Genomic DNA, 23759 nt, shown 5'->3' with positions numbered 1-23759 from the left:
CTCTCGACAACGCAACTCGCACTCTCTGACTTTGCGATTCACACACTCTGGCTTCTCCACTGACGCTGACTGTTAATTCGTCTTTTTCCCTTAGCATCCCTTTGTCTTTCCCTTTGTTCTAGTATCTACTAATAACGATTCAAGACACTGAAAACTTTATACATTAAATCGACAGTTACCGTGTCAAGGAATCAATGAAGAATCGCCAATACCCTAGACAAGTCACACGTTCTATGAAACTGTGTTCCTTTATCCTCAGCAAATAACTCGGCCATCTAAATCACTGTCGGCAAGTTTGCCGGGTAATTCGTGAGCGAACTTGCTTTTAATGCCGCAAAGTACCTTCATAACAGGGGTACAACTCGAACGGTCCATCATTTTGCCCAACCGCCTTTTTTTCGTGGAGGAAACCTCTCGGGTGAATTCTGTCGCGAAACAAATTTCACTTTCGATAGAAGAAAAAGAAGAACGATCGAGGTAAGTTTCCGGTACTTTAACCGATTCGCTGTGTTCGACGCGGAATAATTGTCGCGACGATAAAGTGGAGCAACATTCAACGATGGAGGAAGAAGGTGACGAGTGGTTCAATCCCCTAAACTCTGAGAACTTTTTTTACACGATCAATTGGCGACATCCTTTTGTGTTCAAGTTTTTAAGAATGTGAAGCTATATTTTGAAAGTGTGAAAATTATGTTAGGATTTTTATGCTTTACTTTCTTACGACACTGTTATGCAAACGAGGAAGTGAGAGTTTAATAGAGATCTCTTCTGTATATTAATTTTGCGTAATAATTTACATAATTTAATATTGAATATGTACACGTAGTTTACATGTTTTCATGTATTATTGTATGCTTTTATCCAAGAAACATTACCGTTAACGCTATCATCGCGTTAGATACAACACCGCAAATGAAATACGACACTTGACAAATAAATATTCCGCTGCAGCGATACCAGTTGAGCTATGAAAACGTAAGCTAAAGTGATAACAACTGGGTATTTTATAATATAATTTTCCATATTAAATACATTCTGTGCGTTTTTGCAATTTTAAAGTTTCTCATAAATACATACATCAAACTCCATAGTATAACGTCTATTTTGACGTCTCTTTTTCCACTTTTCCATCTTATTTCTCAATGAAAAAGGAATCGAGCAACTTATCAACCTCGTGAAAATGTAGTAAAAACGGTTAATGAGAAACAACGATGTCGGACAAACAACAATAAAGCATTGCTTCAAACTGTCGTGTGAATTAATTTAACGAACGAAACAACAGCGAGTCGCGGTTCTCCGGTATTCATCGTTCGACCATTTAAACTTCTCCGGCTGACAGTTTCGAAACGAGCTGCCGTGAGACCTAAAACCCGTCTGCCTCGTCCATTTCTCTCGATGGACGTTTATTCTCGGTTGTTGACACTGTCGTTTATCCGTAGTTCTTTCCGCCAACTAACAGTGACCTTATCTGCTAAATGGACGTTATTATGTAATTGTTTCTGGGCTTACGAAATATCACGAATTATCCGAAGATTTATTTGATTATGATACGCGCATATATAACGTTAGTTTAGAAGGAAACTACAAAAAAAAAAGACTCGACAGTGTTGGAATTAAATTGCGCAAAAATTAAATTATGTTTGTTTGCTCCAAATAAAAATTATACGCTGAGAATAATAATTCTCTAACTCTATGACTCAGTCTGTCGTACAGATCTCTCTAATCCAAATATTGATAATGCGGAAGCGATAGAATTTGTATGAATAGTAAAGTGATCGATAAACCATGGAATATACGCGTCGCGATAGCTGTGGTAAATCGTCGTGGTAGGAGTCGTTGGAGAATATATGCGGAATATTTTCACTGAGAATTATTATTATTATTATCAATTTATCTTCAATCCACTATTTCTACCGTGACCTGCACGTAAGTAACCAAGTACCCAAGCGAAAAGAACCCGAGCTTTATGTTTATTTCTATGGATTATTCTGTGCGGTCCTGTGCAGGCCTCGTCATTTTCTGAAATTTCTGAAACTATGGATTGGCAACTAAGTGATTGCGGATTTTGTCATTAGGTGGTATTGACAAAATCCGCAATCACTTAGTTGCCAACCCAATACAATCATCGCTGGAATCTCTACTTTCTTCCAAACTTATTCGTTTGGTTTAGTGGTATCTATTTCTTATTCTTTTCCTTTTTAATTATTTAATTTGTACTTTACAATTTGTCCTGTGCTGGACATTCGGTAAATTTTTCTAGCTTCTTATTCTTTCCATAGGAAATTATATTCCATAGGAAATTATAATGTATACTCGTACGTCATTGTTGAAAAGCACGAGGAAACTTGTCTGACTATAACAAATGTCTAGAGAAATTTACAAGACCATTCGTCATGAATTTCATTAGATTTTGTACATTTTTATATTTACAATGAATAGTTCGTTAAATAAATAGTAATTATATATTTCTTTCATCGTTTACAATTTTCGCATCTTTTAACATACGAAAACGATACGTTTCGAATAAGTTTCGAAACAACGTAAAAATCCCACTAACAATTCTACTTTATTTAAACCTGTTGAAATACAACGATATCAATCGCATGCAGATAATGCGTTTGATCGTACGGATTCTTCCGTTCGTTGTCCAGCGCCATCCCCACTAGCGTGCGTTCGTGAGATGCACCATGGCAGTTAGCACGTGCATGCTTTTTCAAAAAACGCCAGAAGAAACGTGAGGATATGGATGAAACATTCTAGATGGGCACGTCGAGAAGCTACTAGAAGGTTCTGTGCCACATGTGACGCCACACAGGCACCCACACAGGTCACACTCATTACTGCATAGAGAGTGGGGCTCTAAACCTTTTCAAGGGCCATGGGTCACTAAGCCAGTTAGTCTGTGAATAACTAGCCAACTGTCTACATTCCAGAACGCACATTTATAACTCTTGAAATAATTGTTTAATAAATATCACATTGTATTATTTCAACACAAACATTGTGTCTTCCACGGATTACTAATCCTAATTCCAAGATCAAATTCTAACAAAACCGATTATTCCAAACACGTTATAACACCATAAATCATTTCGCCAGATTGTTTTTCCTCGTTTTATGACACTTAGAAAGTCGTATCACTATCACAAGTCTTCCAATCGCGGTTCCGATCGTTCTCCTTTTTACTTTTCCATTTCAACTACCGCAATCACTTAGTTGCCAACCAAATAGAAAAATAGGGAAAGACAAAGACCAATGTCTTGAACTCTATGACTCAAGATTATTCACGATCGAAAAGATCTAAGTTAGCATATGTGTCATAGGATTTGCTGATGATCGACGTTAGATTTGCCTAATCCTGGTTTTCGCCGGAGGCTTTGGATAAGGCACATGCTGAAATCCGTAAAATGCGAAGATAAATGTGAAAGAAATCGCAGTATAAAAGAGAATTTAGTTGGCAAGATCTAGTTTCCTATTTTTCAGTGTCGACTCTCGTGAACTCCAATTGAATAAAACATAAAAAATATGAAATATAATAAAGAGAAGTAACGTCATCAGGTAAGAAAAAATCAATGGATGCTGCGTTTGGAATAGTATAGTATCTGTGTATAGAAGTATCCGGATGAATCTCGTTAGAGTCCGGAGATGTCTGAAATAATTAAGTCGCATGATTGTGCATCGCGGTACGTTGAATAGAGACGTTGCTTAGCACTGAAAATTGTTCGAGGCTCGAGTCTCGTTACAGAGTTAGCATTTGTCCACGATTACAGTGAATTTCAATGAACTTCCGTTGCAAAAGGGGAAACCTTTTGATTGCTTGCCTTCGTGTTGTAAAAAAAGGAAGCTCAAAGGAAGCTTTTTACAACGCGTTTAAAATCGAAACAGACGCAGATGTAATAAAAATCTGATAAAAATCCCCATGCATATAATGATACGTTTCCTAAAGAAATGTATTTATCTTTTAACTATAATTAAACGCATTAAAGAACTAGAAAGACAAGTGATAAAATATTTGTTAATATTAAATGCAACATAATATCAGTTCGTTTGTCATTCGAATATTATACAAATTTACGTGCGATAGATACAGTACGTAGACATACGAAATTCTTGAAAAATTGTAACATTCGATATACTTTTTCCTTTGCTTTTCACTGTCGATCAGTATGGCTTTTGAATGGTTCAAATTGGAGTTAGAGAAATCTGAACGAGCTTATTACACAGTCCAACAGCATAAATGAGCAATAAAAACCAGCTGTTTGTGTTTCAATTTGAATTTCTTTGAAGCTACTGCAGTGTTTCGTATGGCTATCGTTTCGCTGCTAACTGCAGCGATCGAATAGCCGCCATCAAGGTCGATTGGTGATAATTATCGACCTACGAATGGTGGAAAAGGGACCAAGAAACCATCGAAACTCCGCTGAAAAAAGAAGAAAGAAAGAAAAAGGAAAGAAACGCTCGTTAAGCCGGAATCCAATCTGACTAGGGAAGAAATTGAAATGGAATCTCTTTTATTTCTGGATTTAGAGGGATTCTGGAAGACAAAAATGGAGAATGCTTCGAACGGAAGTTCGAGGCACGATGCTGATACCGCGATTTCGGTATTTCATCCTTCGATCGACGAGGGATATTTAACTTTGTTTGACGTTTTGCCGATAAATCGATCACTGTTCTCTATAATACACTTCACCGCGAGATATTGCGCACAGATTAGAGAAGTTTATGGGCCAAATAATACGAACAGAATATTCTTCTTCTCAATGATGAATGTATTTCGCATACTTGGATATTGAATAAGACGATACGAAATTTTTATCATATACATCCTTTACAAACACGAAATAAGTAACCTACGTATACGACCTTTCAACGGTGTTCTACATTTGGTAATTTTTGTAATTTCTAAAAGAACTTCTCATCTAGGATTTTGTGTTGGAATACAACGATATCAATCGCATGCAGATAAGGCGTTTGATCGTACAGATTCTTCCGTTCGTTGCCCAGCGCCATCCCCACTAGCGTGCGTTCGTGAGATGCACCAGGGCAGTTAGCACGTGCATGCTTTTTCAAAAAACGCCGGAAGAAGCGTGAGGATATGGATGGAACATTCTAGATGGGCACGTCGAGAAGCTACTAGAAGGTTCTGTGCCACATGTGACGCCACACAGGCACCCACACAGGTCACACTCATTACTGCATAGAGAGTGGGACTCTAAACCTTTTCAAGGGCCATGGGTCACTAAGTAAGCCAGTCTGTGAATAACTAGCCAACTGTCTACATTCCAGAACGCACATTTATAACTCTTGAAATAATTGTTTAATAAATATCACATTGTATTATTTCAACACAAACATTGTGTCTTCCACGGATTATTAATCCTAATTCCAAGATTAAATTCTAACATTTTGTAAGTCGAATAGTTCGAACGAGATTTATTATTCCTTTTAATGAAACATTGAAATATGATATTGAAGAAATAAATACGAAATTCGTGCTGTATATTTCGCAAACGAAATAAATAATCTGCATGTTCGATCTTCTAACGTAGCAATTTTCACAAGGAAATAGCAAGGAGAGGAATTAAAATTTCTCTCATCTAACAGCGCAATTTTTTAAAGCTCGATATATAGAAAAAGATTTTCTCCGGACAAGAATTGCTTTGAATTTTGCCTGGAATAATATTAAAAAGAAATTGTTCCTCCAGATTTTCTTCTACAAGAAAAACAACACCGAAAAAGTTTGCGAGGACAATGAACAATCTATGTATAGAATTTTTGATATTTATTGTATTTCACAATTGAACGAGTGATCTACGCGATTTGTCGGTTTTCGAACGTAACAATCCTCACAAAGTAGCCGCACAAAAATATCTCATCCCTGAATTTTCCAAATTCTACTCCGAAACGCTTTCAAAGAAAACCTTTCAGGAAGCGCAATCATCAACTTGCCAAATTCACCGTAAAAAATGTCCAGTGGCAACGCTTCCAAACTCGCAGCTTTAGTCAACGTTCTTGCAATTTCCGCTCGGACAACCACCACCACGCCTCGACATTTGCAACGATTTGCAAAACAATCACGCGAGAAGCGTCTCCGCACGAAGCGTGGCGACGCGTGACCGACGGAAGCACGGGTTGTTGCTGCAAGCTGTTTGAAGCTGTTCGAAGCACGTAGCTTTCGCTTCAACTTCCTGTCTGACACTCGCCTCCACCCTCATCCCCAATGGAAGGTCACCAAGAGGTTTGTTAGTAACGATAAAACGTGTCTTGTTCGACGTTCAGCAGTCGGCGCACGCTTGCGAAGAAAGTTTCCCTGTAGAATCGAATATGGCCAGCGCCTACACAAGGAGTTATCCTTCGATGGCCAAGCGCTGAAATTGTTGTCTAAAAATAAAGTTGGTACACAATGGCGCATAAGAGAAATCTGAGTATTGACACATTATGAATTTTAATAATTTTTCTATTGATAATGGTGTATATCAGGTTGTAGCATAAATTTGTTCACATTTCGTTAAATAAATGTGATAAAATCTGCGTAATCGAGAAGTAACATATGTCTGTTCTATCGAAAAGAACGAATAAAGAAATTCATCAAATAACTTTTATAACATTTCACGGAGTGCATACGTTAGCGAAAGACAAACGAATTTAATGACCAATCCAATTTTATATTTATTCGTTGCTCTTATTAAATATAAATCCGCTTTGTTAGATGAAAGCTTCTTTTTATACTTCTTATTTTACAAGCTTCTTTTGTTTCTTTCTTTTTTTTTTTTTTTTTGTTACTATACACGTTGTGTATTTCGTTATCTCGAGATCAAAGATACGAATGTTGAACTGGTCCGTACGTTATTCGCAACAGAAGATTTTCATTTATGGCAAAGTAGGATTACTTGGACGAGCTAAGCTTCAACATCTTAAAATTCAATCATGAATTTCCCCTCAACTTTGGGCCATTTTTATCTGCATTGTATTTCTCTGTCGTTAAAATCAATCTCTATCGAAAGTAAGCAAATATCGTAATCGATGTACGATTTTTCAGTTCAACTTTATGCTAAAAATTTTCCCGGATCTTTGTAAGCCTCTTAACCGACTAAAGCGAAAGTGAGATTAAAATATTGGCTCGTCGGATAAGGCTTAAACCCTTCTGCAGTCACGTTTCTGCACGGAAACAATTTTACATACGCTAAACGCCACACACTAACTGACAGGAGATTATCGAACAGAACACCCTACGTTTCGTTTAATTGTATCATCGCAAGGTGTTGGAATAAAGTTTGTAATTGGTGGAAGAAAAGACCGAAGACCTACTCGACGATCCAACATAAGTTTTTCCTGTGACGTCACGTTTGGTCATTGGTGACCGGAGCGCTTCAACTTCTTACAATTGTAAAGATTGTATGAAAATTGACAATTAGGGCATTTTGAATGTAACCGATAAATAGAAGATACTTTGAAATAAAAAGCGCCCCATTGAACAATTAGACATTTTTATTAGAACATCAATAAAAAAAAAAAAAAAGAACGAGGGCAAATCTTGCATCTAACGGTGCACTGTGTTTGCATCCATATCTTTGATGGGTAATCTACGAATATTATTATAAACACAGTTTAGAAAATAATCGTAAATGCTGCTTTATAATCATATAATTGAAGCTAGAAGTGTGAACATACCTTACTATTATATATAGAATGAGCAAATACTGTTTACTAAAATCTTCTACACGTTTCAACAATATACTCTGCACGTTCTGCTTACGACGAAATAACAAATGCGACTGGTTTGTTGAAATAAGCGAAGCCTCGTTATAATATGTTGCTATCAACTGTTACCAAGGCGCCACGGTGTTCATCCGTGACCACCAATAAGATAAACGGTCCATTGGGCAAGAATGTTGTCTTACATCATCAATTTATTATTATTTTGCCATTATATGCTTCGCATAATAAAAATCCTGATGTCCTGAGCGAAACATGCGATTTCGACGTGGCAGTCAAAGTGGCAAAATAGTTGCGACTAAAATAAGCATCGGCGCAACGTCGATACTTTAAGGGTTAAAATGGCGCGCACAGACGATTGCACGAGCTTGGTGACACGTTCGACAACGATGGATTCAATCTAGTCGGATTATCCGGCCCTACGACTGGCCATCCACGTTCCACGATCCCAAGTCCCAAGCCTGTGTCAACTTACCTCTTTCTAGCTGGTCTCTGGACCACTCTAATACCCAACTTCCGGTTGCTATAGGAGTAATGAACACCGGTGGCGGTGTACGCTGGCTCGTCGAAATGAATGCCGCAGCTGTTTGATGCTCTGTGATATAAACTTTATGGCTATATTTTATGATTCTCTCGGGTTTCTATTGTCAGAGTTACGTCTGAGGAAATGTGGACTGTACTGGAAGAAAATGTGAAAAATAAGCTACTTAGGGTTGTTCGTGATCGTGTGGGATGTGTAGATTGGTTGAGATTGCTTCTAATAGTATAAATGATGTTTATTTTGCATATTTACTGTTTATTCGACCATTCGACCATAATCGACGCCACGAACTGATCGATCCCCTGATTTCTGTTACGACAATAAGAGTGGTTCAATTGAGTTTACACTGAATTAACAGGTATAAATTAATGTTTATTCCATCAACTTTGTAAGGAAGATAATTGCACCGATGCGTATGTATAAGCTAAGTAAGTGATTGATTTAAGGATAGAAACCCGGTAATGACATGTTGGCTATTCTAACGATGAAGAATAAGTAAAGTAAAGTGGCGATGCTGTGTCGGAGGAAAGCTAGCGATGGGTGTGTCTAACGCAAGGGACCATCGGATTTGTTGATGACAATTTTGGTTAGGAAAGTGAGGGCAGTAGACATTGCTTCTGATTGGATGAAAGAAGTTGCTAGTGTGAAGTATCATACGTGAGAAAAACTAACTTTCCCGTATCGTCCCGTAGTAAACAATAAGCTTCAGAAACGATTCAGTAAAGAGATGCTTGTTCGGTCTGAAGGACCTTAGCTAGAAAATTCCTGAGATTTTTAATGGGTCCTTAAGACTATTGAGGGTACGCAGTAATGGGTCCTTCAATCGAATAGTTTCGCGGTAAAGGTCTGCGTGATCCTGGCCACGAGCGTTTGTGCAACACGTGCGTGGTGGAGCTAAGACAAAAGACAGAGAGATGTTAAAGGAAAAAGTTGAATTAACAGTCAGTGTTAGTTGAGAAGTCAGAGAGTGCGAATTAAGTCGAGAGAATGTGAGAGAGAGAGCTTTGGATCCGTGGTGACGATAGTTGCAAATTAACTACCTAGTTGTCTTAATTATAATACGTTATTGTGATTAGTTCACATTAAACAACCATCGTTTCCTATTTAATCAACATCTGTTCAATCCATTTGTTGTAAATAAACTAATTGTAGTAAAGATCCTACACTATATACTACCATACTATTATGAATTTAGGTAGCGAAGTATTTAACCGGTTACGAACTGCTTCTGTGTGAAATTGTGGGTTACCTTAAATATTAAACTATGAGAGTGGATTACCTATTCATTAGGATAGTTTTGCTCATCGTGAATCGTCGGATGTACAGTACAAAGTAGATTTGGTTAGAATTTACGTGAGAGTTACTATTTTTGTCTGGCTTCTCTCAGCTCTCGTACCTATATCGAGTGAATTTTGAAATGCTTGTCAATCAATCGTCGACAGCAATTAGCAATCGAGCAATTAGCAAACAGCAATCGAGTGGTTCGTGTAAACTTACTATCTTCAAAAGTGAGTCGCGCTAAAAATAAAGGTTTGTGAGAGCTGTATTGCAGGCTATGTTATCTTAAATAAATAAATAAAATTGAAACGATACATCAATTACAGTTTAATTACACGAGAAATGAAAGAAACATGAAAAGGCATTAGAAAGTTATCAAAACGTTCCTTCTACCGGTTTCTACATGCGTGTACGATCTGAATAGAAATTCACTGATTCTCTATCGCTATCTATAATTTCTTGTTTGTCCATTTAATAGAAACTCGCGTTAACATTCAGTGGTTTCCGTTTAACACATCGATTGCCACGATGTGGGTCGATGACACGAGTCTTACTGAATTTCTTAAATACGATTAAAATACGATAAACTTGATGAATTAAACAATTATCAACGACGTGAATGATTTAGATAACATCGTTGAAGAAGAAATGCGCGAACACGATATGAGATGCGACAAAAATGAAGTGTCATACTGTAGCGTATTTTATAGCAGTTCACGTGTCCATCGGACAGCAACTGAAATTTCGCTTCAATATTCTTTTTTTAATATTCAACGATATATTTTCGCACTTTCTTACAACGTCGCGAAATTTATTTCACCAGGCAGGTGTACGTAGCGAAATGGTTCGGTGAGATGTGAGCTACGTTACAAGGTTTTGTCAGGCTCATGGCCAGGCGAAACATTCGCAAGCCTCAGAGTGTTAACGCAGTTTTCTTCGAGAAAAAGGACGATCTTGGGAAAATGTGCGATGTGGTTGGTTTTTTGTTAGTGGGGAAAAAGATGGTCTTTCTCTCGAAGAAAGGAATGTAAATGATGATTTGCATGGAACAGGGATTGTTTGCCTTGCTGGGGAAAGGTTCAGCCGGAGGATATAAGTGGAAGAAGGATTAGAAGGGATTTCTCGTGGGAGAGACATAAGTGTGGCGTTACAGAACGATGTTTCCATAGAGAATATGCAAATGTGGAATCACTAAGCGCAACTTTTTAAGAGACGTGCGTACTCTGGATATTCCGCTCTTGTAAGAAGAAGTTTATTATTTATTAGCAGGTTACGCGTGAAAATCATAGGAAAAGAACGTGATGAGCAAAGTTTCGTTGATTTTCTTCATTTCTCTGTCGCTTTATGTTAACTGGAATCAACGCCGAATTCGAATTATCTTTTTCTTTTTTCAAACAAAGCTATAAACTTTTCTATTCGACGCAGTAAAAGTGTGCGAAAGTTGTGATGTTAATTTAGCTTTCGAAAAATTATACTTCGGAGAAGCGATTAGGTGTGAATAATTTCAATGGAGGAATACGTACAGTGAATATTATTGTTTTAACGATTAAAACTTTTTCATTGAAAGTACCATTGAGATTTTGATCATTTCGTTTCGTGAAGATCTGATACGAATGATGTAAAAGTGGTATTCAGAAAGAAAACTTTAATCAACACGAATGTAAGTTTTGACATTAACTTTGGAAACTCTTTTACGAAATGCAAACTGGAATTTTAATCAAAGATTCGTATTTCTGGATGGGAATTGAAATGTAAATTTAAGAAGACGTACATTACAGGGAATTTTCCGAGCTTTGATCTACGAGTGAAAATCTTCTTGAAATGAGAAATGAGATTCGAACGTCTGAGTTTTCCCCCGCGTGTCGCAGATGTTTTCTTAAATTAAATTTATATTTAACTAACTTGTGACGGAAAGATTTATGAATAACAAGTTTAATCATCATTCGCGACAGAAGAGTTTTCTGAGACAATTTCCCCTTCCTTCGAATTTTTATGGTCCAATCTTTCTCGCGTTTCAGCAAGCAACACGACTTTTATCGTTTCAAGAGAAACTTTAACATAAAATTAAAACGAGAAAACGCGTATACAATGGCTCTTTTATATTTCCCTCGGACTTAAGAAACTTTCTTACAACGTAAAAACATGATTGAGTTGAAAACAAGTCAAAGACGTAACAGGATTAACGTTTAATCAATCTAACTCTCACAAGCAGGAATTTTTATGATAAGAGAAGGTAACATGTTTCTTTGTTCACACATTTACTGCAACTTGGATGTATCAATTTATTATTATTATTATTATTTATTATTATTATTATTATTAACTTTTATTAATTAGGTAGTTACCACGTAAATCTCAGAATAAGATTAACTAACAAATTGACTAACTAAATTAACTTAATATAACCTTAGGAAACATATTCTTGTAATATTTTTAACGCAAAGAATGAATCGAACATATTTCAGTAATTAACACACCAAGTGTATAATAATAAATATGAAACATAAATTTCAGTGTCACAAAGTCACCTTTTTCCAACCAGACTACGATTGTTCATATATTATCACAAGGAATGTAGATAAATGTACAAATCGTTCAAAATAATTTATTTAAAGAGCAAAACAAATCTTTAATATATTAATAATTATAATAAATTTGCATAAACATCTGCAATTTACAACGCCTGCAGCGCGGAGAATTAATTAAACAATTTTCGATATCCGAACAGACTAAACATTTAGCAAAGATTAAACCGTAGACTTTCATACATTTTTATATCTCTGTGAACATAACTAAATTATGTACTAAACATTGTAATAAATATTTTAGGAACATTTTACTTATGTTAGGTCGTCCGAAAAGTTTCGCACAATGTTTTTTTGTTTTACATTTGTTTATTGAATTATGCACGAACGTAATAATAGAAATAGAACGAAATGGATCATACCTAATTCAATAAAATAATATAAAATTCTTGTTCATCGAAAATTTGCTAGAGAAATTATTTATACAATCTGATAAAAATATTTCATAATCGTAAGTATAATTCTTAATTAGAATACTCTATCTAATCCTCGCTATCTAAAATTTTCCGTTTTATATTATTTTATCCAATTACGTATAATCCATTTTGTTCTATCGAACTAAAGATCACAACGTTCGATAGATTAGGTTACACGTTTGTATAAAGACGCGTTGTTGTAAAAGACGTGTCCGTAAAAGAAAAACACTTTCCGGACAACCCAATATTCGCATATTAGATGCACGGTACGCATGTTGCGTAAAAATCTGCAGTCTGTTAATAACAAATTCGTGCTAAATTTCTGCCCGATCACGTGCCGCGTTTAAAAACTTGGTCCCAACAATTCTTACCGCCGGAAAGCTAACTTCCGGCACGGGCGAGGCTGGCGGGTTTGCGCAAAGTGTTTCGATTAAAAAGCGTTTTGTAAAAAGATTTACGGCCCCGGCATGCTTTTGCATTCCGCAACGAGGTTCCTCCGCAACGTAGCGCCGCTAAAATTGAAATATATAGGTTGTAGCGCTGGTGGTGCATACAAATCCGCCATTTGTTTCCGGTACGGTCCTTCTTATTGCGGAAGTTGCGCACACAGTCGCGACCGTGAAACCGCGCGAGTACCGAGTTTACGAAACGGCCGGTCATCGGATCAACGTCGGAAGTCGTAAATTTTCGGCCTGGAAAAAGGATGGATCGATAAAGAAACTTTCGTGAAATAATACGAAATGGCTGACTCTCGTGTGTATTACAACGGTATTGTTTCCAACTAGTATAAAACCTTAATTATTCCAACTATTCGTGGTACACGCTGGTCGGATAATCGCATAACTTTGTTCTCGTATTCGTAAGCGAAGATCATTTATGTTAAACTACGTATTTTGTGTATGCTAACGAGGAAAAGCATCGGGCAGAGACCAAATTTCCCTGTAAAATCCTGTTATATCTGTTGGAATAAACTTTCCATTTGCGTGTTAATTCGCAGCGCGTTAATGGAAAAACTGGAGGTATGTAACTTGAACTTCCGTACGAACGTGATCCACTGCATACACATATCGATGTATAATAAATCGCGCTATGTTTATTGAATTATATTTGTATGGAAAAGAAGCATCCAGGACTTGTCAAGTTTGAATTTTGATCAAAATCTTTGAAACTTATTGAACTGTTCGGTGAAATGATGTATTTGAACGTTAGGCTCGGACATTATATCTTAATTGTCATTCAGTAGCTATAAAATAAAAATAAATAATGAAAAACATACAATGAATCGTTTTCATTGAAACTTGAGGTTTCTATTGTTATAAAACTGGTACAAGAGTCGATTCTAAATAACTATTCCGAGAATTTGGTATAGTAATTTCTTTCAATTTTTATTCTCTTATAGTTTACGAAAACTCTGTATGAAGAATCGTGTTTCTTTTTTACAAATTCATAACAGAATTTTACAAAGAAAAATCGGTGTTTCTACCGATAGTTTGATCCATCGTCCTAAACTGCTGAAAAGAATCAAGGGACTGCGTTGACATTCTTTATATTTCTGTGTCTAAACATTATTTATTAACGATTGCCTTAAATATAACTCGTCTCACGCTGTAATAACATTATATATTATTATATTTTACGTTCCATATAAATAAACGGAATATTCCACGTTCGATATACGTATGTTGTAGTTTCCCATAAAAAAATCAACTCAACTTGTTAAAAGGGTTCTGTAACCGTAATTTTTATATTCACCTAGGATATCAATATTCAACATTTTCAATTCACCTTCCATAAACACATGAACACGTCCAATCCCTTCTTTTCACGAACCTCGTTCGCTTTTTGAATATTCAGCGAATGACCGGTTAATGTGTCATTCATTTTTATAAAAAAAACCTGAAGTAATCTTTGTACCTATTGATAAAAAAAACAATTTAAATGCTGGTGATAGTTTGGCTTGACTGGATAAGTACGCAACGATTGCGTAATAAATTACCGCGCCCTGAACAGACAGGTCGAACCGGATTCATATCGTCGGTCCGCTTACTTATGCATATGACGCGGATTAAACTTTTTAACCCATTTGCATCGTGGCCCTACTTAAGAGGACAGTTGAATGCATCAGCGGCATTCAACTAACGTCTGGTCCCTACCACCGCGCGCGGTCTGTCGTAGATACAGTAAATGACATCCGATTTCTTCATGGAGTTTATTGAAAATTTACTGTTCAAAACGATTGGTAGACAATGTTACTTCGCAAACATCGCATCTTACGTTCTTTATAACAGTGGAAAAAAGTAAAAATTATTTATTTAAAAGAAAATTATTTAGATTAAAATGGAAATAAAAAAAGCAGTCGCAGCGCGCGTAATAATCCGCGCTTGGTGACAGAAGGCAGTCGTAGCACGCGGATTAATCCGCGTTTGGATGCCAATCGGTTAACCATGACGACGGGTATTCCAGATGTAAATCACAGTTCGTTTCGTCTCTAGACCGGCGAGGAAACTCATTCCGCGAATTGTTTTATTCGCGGTCTACGCTTTGCTTTACCTTTTTCCACCACTCTGCCCCGTTGTCCAGTAGTTGAGATTATTTGCACGGGACACGGGATTAATTGCAGATTAATTCTGATTATGAGAACGTAAATTGCGGTGATATTGAAGTGGAGAGTGCTTTTAGTAAAGTTGTTCCGCTCGCTTGGACACTTGGTAATTCATCTTGACTGGCGTTTAATAGCTTCAGCTTCTTTCTTGTCAGCGTAAACTCTCTTCTTCCGTGTTGGTCAAGATTGTTTTATTATTTTAAACAAACTGAGATCATCTAAAATCTTCTCTCAAGTCAAATTGACAAATGTGGTATAACGTTCTACAAGAAAGGAGAATCTTAAATGTTGTCTATGTGTATCTCTGTCGTAACATATAACGTCATTCGAATCATGCCATAAAAAGATAAAATTACTTCATCCCTAATACACACTTCTCCTTAATATCCTACAAAAAAAGTGAACCTTAAATAGCCCCTTTATTCCTACCATAATGCGTAACGTAATTTGGTGATTTCGTGAAACCATAAACCGTAGATGAGAAAAATAATATACGCGAATCTTGAATATTCTATTCTATATGTGCTATAGAATATCTTTAACGTAGCACGAAAATCTCAACGATATATAGAAAAAGAAATCGAACATAGTAAAATTCTTATCTCTCATCGTTCCGTTGGAATCCTCATCGAGTAAAGTACAGTTTTAATCCGCGTCCCATTTCACCTCTGCTACCTCTCTCGCATTCCCATCCGCTTAATTACAGTTCTAATCGACAGCCAGCGCTCGCCAATTCTCTATTTCACCCACGTTTCATATTTTCTGCTTGCAGATCCACGCCTGAATCGAGACGATTGAATCCTCAGCAACGAAAGATGAGTTTCGCCAACAGCCACCGTACCACCGTCGTTCTTCGACCAATCTCAATTTCAATCTCAATCTCCACGTGGTCGATCACCAGCGTCCCTCAGATTAACGACAATCACGGGAAAATAGGAATTACCTTGAAGAATAATATCGAGGACAATCATTTCGAAGAATAGTTTTAGAACTACGCAAGCTTCCGCCGATAGAGCAGCAGGACGACGAGTGAAATCCAGGGAATTGCAGGTCGTCGAGTCGACGAAAGAGGATCAGTGAGATGCCCGGTCCGCTGTGAAAATGCTGGTGGACGATTGCGGTAGCACTATGGGGTGGACTTCGGCCAGCGTGCGCGGGGGTTGGTCCACCCCGGGCGGCTGTAGGAATTCTGCGATGAACTTCGGTGGTAGCGTGCCCTCCCTTCACCCAGCTGGCTCGATAAGATCGCTCCGATCACAGCATTCTATGCAGGTATTTAAAAAAAAAAAAAAAAAGAAAAATCCCGTCGTTTTCGTGTCGTTGGATTATCATCGTTAGGGCGATCGGGTTATAAGCAAATTCGTGGATTAAGTCCGACATTAAAGTTTTAGTGGACCGTTTTGCAAGCTCTACCCCTTTTTCAGCTATCGGTTTTCGACCAGCTATCTTTTGTTTTATTTGTCCAAGGAACAATCGTTTTTCAATAGCTGGCTATTAGTTGAGCAATTGGCATTTCGATGTAGAATCTGTAATAATCGTGGAAATGTTCAGAAGATTTTCAGGTTGCTGAATAATGAAAGATGGATGCGAAAATCTGCCAAAGACGATTTCTTATTCGTTAAAAACGCGCTTCATTGAAACAAAACGTTTTTCAATAGTTGAATGTTTTCTTTTCATTAGTAGTTAACCCCTTAACCTACAATTACGGGCATAGCCCGTAGTACGATGATCGGGCCAAACGTAAATATTCGGGCATATCCCGTAGTAAATGATCGGACCAAATGTAAATCGGCCCAAAATTCTCGAACGTAAATCGTAGGTTAAGTGATTAATCTGTAACAATAGGTGGAAATTTTAGGATGATTGACAGAATGGTAAAGAAGAAGATGAAGGGTAGGTGTGAGGATGTGCCAAAGACGGTCTTTTGTTTATCGAAAGCGTATTGTTTTGCAGTGATTGATTATCGACTGATTAATATCTCGTCGAGTAGCAAGTGCAAATTTTAAAAAGATTGACAGGGTGGTAGCTGATTTAACCAAATTCTGAACCACAGGGATCGTACAAGTTAGGGATAGAAGGAAGATTAATTGTTAAATGGAAACGAATGATGGAGTTTGATCTTTGATGATTTAAAGTCACAGAAAAGAGGATGATCTAACGATCACATTTTTTTAAATTCACATTGAAATTCCTTATCACTTAGGACATCCTCTTCATAAATATTTATCCAAGTACATTGTTTGTTTCCCCAAAAGTTCAATACTAATCATGCACTCCTCCAATAAAATTAACAAATCGACAAAAAATAAAATTCGTCAATTTACCTTTTAATTCTCCTCTCATTAAAAAAAAAAAAGAATATTTATACTACGTTTCCGTTAAGAACCTAATTAGCCTATGTCATGATCGTCTTATCTATCATCTTATCCACTCATACAAAATGAAAATCATAAAGATCCTGTTGAGGTTATTCGGTGTGTAAACAGAGAAAACACGTGGATAAATTGTAAGGTAGAAAAATATATTTAAATAGAAGTGAATAAGTAAAAATACAATTTGAGCTGGTCCAGATCCGCACGCTAGCTGTGTTACCTAATAACTGAAAAACCCCGAAGCCAACGTCGACTGTCTACTGTTTATGGTCTGTCTTGGTCGCAGTCGTTTGTCTACACGCTGTCGATGGCTTCAGTGCTTGAGAAAACTAAAAAAGACCAGATGTAGAGTTTTCTTAGAAGTGGTAACCACTTCAACAGATCCTATTCTAATGTTCCACGAATCAGATACGATAGATTGATTCGATTATCGACGCAGAAATCGCGCATTTTACAGGTAAATGTAGAAGGTAGGCGTCGTCGATCAGTTTGCGAGAATTGCGTGGGCCGTTCATCCCCTAATTGGTATTCGGCCAGCGACACTTTCACCCTGTCGGCGGATATCCAGCGACGTTTAATTCTCAGGCTACGTCGTCGATCGTCGCGATTTATCATTGGTTCTCGCGTGCCCGATCGCTATTGCCTTTCTCGATGCATTGCAGACATGTTTCTTTTGTCCAGGGCGTGCCGGAGACACCGCGAAGATGTATGCACTGCCATCCGGTACACGTGCCGAGCACCCCGAACAATTACGTGCATCATCCAATGCAGTATTACACGCCGAGCCACTGTCCCGAGCCCAGGAACGGTATCTACACTCCTCATCGGGGCAGTTCCTATCACGGTGGTGAGTACACCTTTATAAAAAATGAATTCTTCCTGTCGGCTATGAAAAAAGATTGCTTTCATCGACTATGAATAAATATGATAAACATAAAATATGTTTTATCAAAATGTCGGGAAAAAGTTTAGAAGAAGTTCGTAAAATAAGAAACATAAGGTGACACCATGATTTTTTAACGTGGATTTATACTTGTTAAGAGCAGCGAATAAGCGTAATATACGTACAACGTAGCATGCTGTGGATGATTGTTATCGATATGTGAAAAATGTGTAGCATAAAGGTTACTAACATACACAGCGTATCAATTTTTAACATTTTCTACGTTATATATCCTCCTCCACTGTATGCCCACGATATTCCACATAACTCTATAGATATACATCGACTACTGCTACGTGCTTTCGATCATCTTCCACCCAATGATCTTTTCCTAGCGCTGAAGAATATCTTCGGTTAGAGGGCGAAATATGAAAAATGTCTTGTTGTTACGCATGCTTTTTCGTTCCAATTTTACCTTGCAGTCTCTCACGAAACATTAGGAATCCTGTTTGTTCGCTAAAATGTAGCAGGATCGAGCACGATTAACTTGTTTCGTTGTTCAAAGTTTGTAAGGATCAGCATTTCTAAAACTGAGATAATCTTGAAACGAAATTAGAACGAAATTTTGTATTTACAATTGAGGATAACGTATACTATAAAATTGTTTAAGCGGAACAGAAGAGATTTTTCATCTTCTGCAAATGCTGAATTCATGTTTCGAGCAACTTTCACGACACTATGTGGAAAGGATATTTCCAAAGTTGAAATACGGTGTCCTCTCGTCACACACATACGACGATTCTCAATCTGACGCGTTGAAAAAGTCTCTCTGGTCCTCCCTTTTTCTTCCTCTCTCGGCATTCACCTGCTGTTGAATATTGAACGTAGTCGCGAAACTTGACGGAAACGGATTAGGCCGGTGTCCTGGCAAGCAACGTCGCGCCGTGAGAACGAAAACAGAAGCATTCTGAGATTATGAGCAAGTTTACCAAGAGGGCCGAGTGGATAGAGTCGTTCTTATACCGACTTTACGAGAAAACTTGCGCAATCTCGCTGAAAGATGCCCCCGAGAAATCGAATAAAATGCAAAACGCGTTAAATGAAACAGTACTTCCTCGTATACAAAACAAGTGGAAATATCTCAGAGTTTTTAAATCGTTTAACTTTATAGGCCTTTGTTCGTACTAGAGTAAGATGATCCAGCATTGTATACAGAGTGGCGGACAAAAGAAAGTTTAAAGAGCTAAGATTAAGAAAGTATCATGATTTTCGTAACTGAATTATAATTATTAAAAACAATGAATGTGTAATATGATATATTATACAGGGTAGTTGGTAACTGATGGTACAAGCGGAAAGAAGTCGAAAATATAGAATAAAAATCTTTTTTTAAATTTTGTCTTTTTTTTTTTTAATTTTTCCATCGAGACAACGATCTACAGTGACATCCGTTATAACGACTCGGTACGCGTACCGCACGCGTACCGAGCGAAAATTCAAAGTCGATTTTCTCGAAAACAAAGCCTCGAACGAAAAATTTTTATTCTATATTTTCGACTTCTTTTTTCGCGTAGAATCACCCCCTTTCCGCTTGTACCACCAGTTACCAACCACCCTGTATATTTTAGAATACACGGTTGTTAGCAAGGTGTTTGGTACAGACAAAATTTAATACAAAATTTATTCTCACTTATACATACAAATATCAATTTTAATTTTTCTATTGTTCTCTACTGTAAACTGTCTAAAAGATTTTCCTGCTATTATTCGCATTTTTCTAAGAAATATCGGCGATTCGTTGCGAGGAATCTTCGCATCGTCGGACCCTAAATCAGCTGAGAAGCCACGACGAAACGGTACAGGTCATAAAATTAAATTAGTCGAGCAACGTGTATCGACTTCGACAGTCGCGTAAACTCCAACAATTACGAAGCGTAGTATAAATAAAAATATATTCGCGTTTCCCAGTGCAATATATCTACTGTGACGAAAGGTGTAAAAATTCTACGTATTGTTCTCCATATAATCCAAAAGAATAACAGTAAAATTCTATCGGAATTTTCATCGTCGCTGTCACAGTGAACAACGAAATCGCATACGTTTTAATGAAAAATATCGCAGGAATTTCGCAAGTGGCCTGTCAGCTGGCAGAGGCGCGTGAAAAAGGGAAACAATTCAACAAGTTGACAGTGGCGAATGTCAACCGAACCGCACGTGTGTTTCACAAGGAAAAGGTGGGAAAAATCAAATTGACGAAATGAACGAGAGAAGGAGAGAAAGGTTCACGGTACAGTTACGATTTTGCTGAAACGATGAAATTCGCGCACGGCCACGTTGACTCGTGTTAATTTGTCGTGTCATTTACAAGCTTCGAAGCTGACCACGACGCGCGACCCACTCATAGTTTTCGAACGAATTCGCGTTACGGTTAAACACGGTGGACACTTGCGATTGGACAAACCGACCCTTTCCAATTGTATTTGCATGGTAAACCCTCTTTCGCCCTCTGCGAAAGAATCGATTTCGAATCAGTTGCAGGCATCGCCACGCTCGCCTTGTATTATGCAGATGACCCGCGTGCACGCAATCCCAACCGAAATATCCGTGGCGATACGAAATTTCCCGATTTTTCGCTCGATTTACCGATATCGCAGCTTTTCCCAGTTGTTTTATTTCTATTGTTTTCGATAAGCTGGTTCATTCGTTTTTTTCTTTTTTCTTTTCTTTTTCTCTTTTCTTGTTGACGATATAATGCTAACGCGACAGGTTGAATGGTAATTTTGGGGGCAGATGTTAAAGATGATTTAGGTAGTTAGGATTTATCAAGGGAGAAATTTATGGTAGTGGATATTACTGAAGATATATTGTGTGTATAAATGGGTTTATGTGGAATGTGTTAGTGTCTGCTGGGGTTATGGGATGTTAAGATATTTTTTCAGAATTTAAATTTGATAGCATAAAAGAAATTTGTATAATAGAAAAAGAGGGAAAAGATCAAAGTTGAGAAGAATATTTACGATATTGCTATGTTTATTAACGATAGGAATGGAATAGTTAAACAATTCAAATTTTTACTAATTTCCCAAGTGTGATTTTTTATTTTAATAATTACAAAATAAATAATTCAACAATTTTCAAATAATTGTTTCATTGATGTTAGTATTAAATAACTGCGTATACGATATACTATGAGATATTGATCACTGTATCGAGTGCAAGATATTGTCTGACCACAGGTAGATCATTACTACTTACTCTACTTCTCGCTTTCTTTCTAATTAATATCAAAAAATATATTGATTGCGACGTGCTGAACGAGATGTCTGACCATAGACGAACCTTTGCTACTTGTACTGTTTCTCGCTCTTTCTCTAACTTCTAATTAATAGTATTCTTTTATAGTTCTTTATGAACATTCCATTTTATGATAGTCATTTTATATTCAGTTTAATAAAACGTCAAATTGATTTGCAAATCTATAATTATTGTACACAGAGTATTTAAATAAACAATTCCACTTCTACCTCCATTGGTACTTCCATTGGATATTTTCAGACAATGCAACTTGATAAAACAATAATCTCTTAATAAGCTGTTTTTCGTACACCGTTCCACTTTTCGACAACAATGTAACAGTACATTCCATTAATTTCCCTCTACGTTTATTTTATCGAAAAGCGAGAAACCAAACTACAAATCTTCACTGAGACATTTCGTCAGTCGTTTTACTGGGATCGATACTATTTTAACTGCAGTGAGAACACATCGAAACTCTCAGTACAAAAGTGCCACTAAACCGCACAATCATAAAAATGAAACTCGAACCGCAGTTAAAAAAACCGCTGCTTGTTTTCTATCGAAGAAAATTACTCGGGCTCGCGTTTTTCTTCGGAAAACAATTATTACAGGAAGCGACGCAATTGCTGATATCGTTTCACGGATCGACAACAACGTCTCGATCTACTTTCCGGGACAATTAAATCGTCAGACTCTTTTAAAATCCTTCGACTTTTTGCTATTCGTTCGAAGAGACGCGTGTTTGTATCTCGTCCACGATCGATTTTTGACAAATCTCCCGTGTAACCGGCACATATATCAACCAGAAGCTTCAATCGGGACGAGTGTTTTTCTTTGTTCCACCATGACTGCCACAGAATAGAAACGGAAATATGTCGCTGGATTTTCTTTATTGTGGTCAGTGTTTTGTGACTTCGTTGCCGAGTAGAAGTAGATACTGTAGTTCCTGAAATAGGAAACTTGTTTTGGAAGAGAATGTTTAGGAAAAAGAATGTTCTGCTATTTTTTTTTTATGATTCAAACTGATATTTTTTATATATGCTTTTTTATATAGTTTACTATATTGTGTTACAATAATAACAATTTAGAAAAGAATCTTGAGGAAGGAAATTGTTTTGCGAAATTTTTAAATGAGATTGGTATTTAAGGTCTTGATACGTTGATATATTTTTTCATAATTTATTAATACACATTAATATATAGTAATAAAAATAATATTCTATTATACTTTATATTTTAAGAAATATAATAGATAATAAAATATCCTGAAATATAATACTTGTTCATAATGCCACTTTGTATAGCTTTTTAAGAGCTCAACTGACGCCATGCATTTTTCATAAGGCTCGCAACTTCATTACTTAGGCTTCACCCACTACTTGATTAATTAATATTAGATAATGTAGGTAAATTTCACTATCAACGTAATTAGTATACAACTCAGGAAGCAAACCACTTTCGAAAATCTTCTCAAGCAATCCTCTAATTAAACTCACTCTAATCAGACCATATACCTCAATCACGTCTGACCGAGACCGTCTCATTTTACTTTCATCCATTTCAAGATTTCCTATTAATATTCTTCCTCCTAGTTTCCGTACAAGAAAACCTTTTGGAAAATTGAAAGAACAACCTTACCGCATGAAACATAACCCGTTCCTCTACTCTACATATTTTATCCGACAAAGTGAGAAAAAAAAAAAAAAGAAATAGAAGGAGGAGAAATTCGGAAATTCACGGCACAAGATCCTCATAAGTTTTGCATCAAAGCGGTAAGTTACGATGGCGGCGAGATCTTAGCAAAGCGGAGGAAGCGTCGTAATTCCTTTTCATGGCAATTTCGTCGTCCGCAGTTTTTGTTTTTCAACCTGGTTCCAATCCATTTTTCACGAGCAGCCTCATTTTTCGGCCGACCCACGCGCCTATCTCCTTCGTTGGCTCACGTTCGTTCTCACTGTAATTAAGAATATTTCGTCCCTTTGATTTCTCGCCTTTGCGTCCGATCTCCGGCTATTGTGCACTATCAGCCAATGGAAAGAGAAGTTCCTTTTGCAGCTTTTCCTTGCTCG

At 37.0% G+C, this 23759-nt stretch overlaps 1 protein-coding gene across 3 annotated transcripts in view; it reads left to right on the top strand.

Moving 5' to 3' along the window:
- LOC126864698 (monocarboxylate transporter 10-like) overlaps nucleotides 1-23759 on the top strand; it is a 310627-nt gene that overhangs the window by 182117 nt on the left and 104751 nt on the right. For all 3 annotated transcript variants that reach the window (XM_050616263.1, XM_050616264.1, XM_050616262.1), the window contains exons 3-4: nucleotides 15911-16410; nucleotides 18192-18357. In XM_050616263.1, coding sequence (XP_050472220.1) covers nucleotides 16240-16410; nucleotides 18192-18357 — 337 coding nt within the window. In that variant the 5' untranslated portion in view covers nucleotides 15911-16239. The remainder of the gene's footprint in view (nucleotides 1-15910; nucleotides 16411-18191; nucleotides 18358-23759) is intronic.

The sequence above is a fragment of the Bombus huntii genome, chromosome 4 (genome assembly GCF_024542735.1).
Source record: "Bombus huntii isolate Logan2020A chromosome 4, iyBomHunt1.1, whole genome shotgun sequence".
Classification (NCBI taxonomy): Eukaryota; Metazoa; Arthropoda; class Insecta; order Hymenoptera; family Apidae; genus Bombus; species Bombus huntii.
This window is presented reverse-complemented; position numbering and strand designations above follow the sequence as displayed.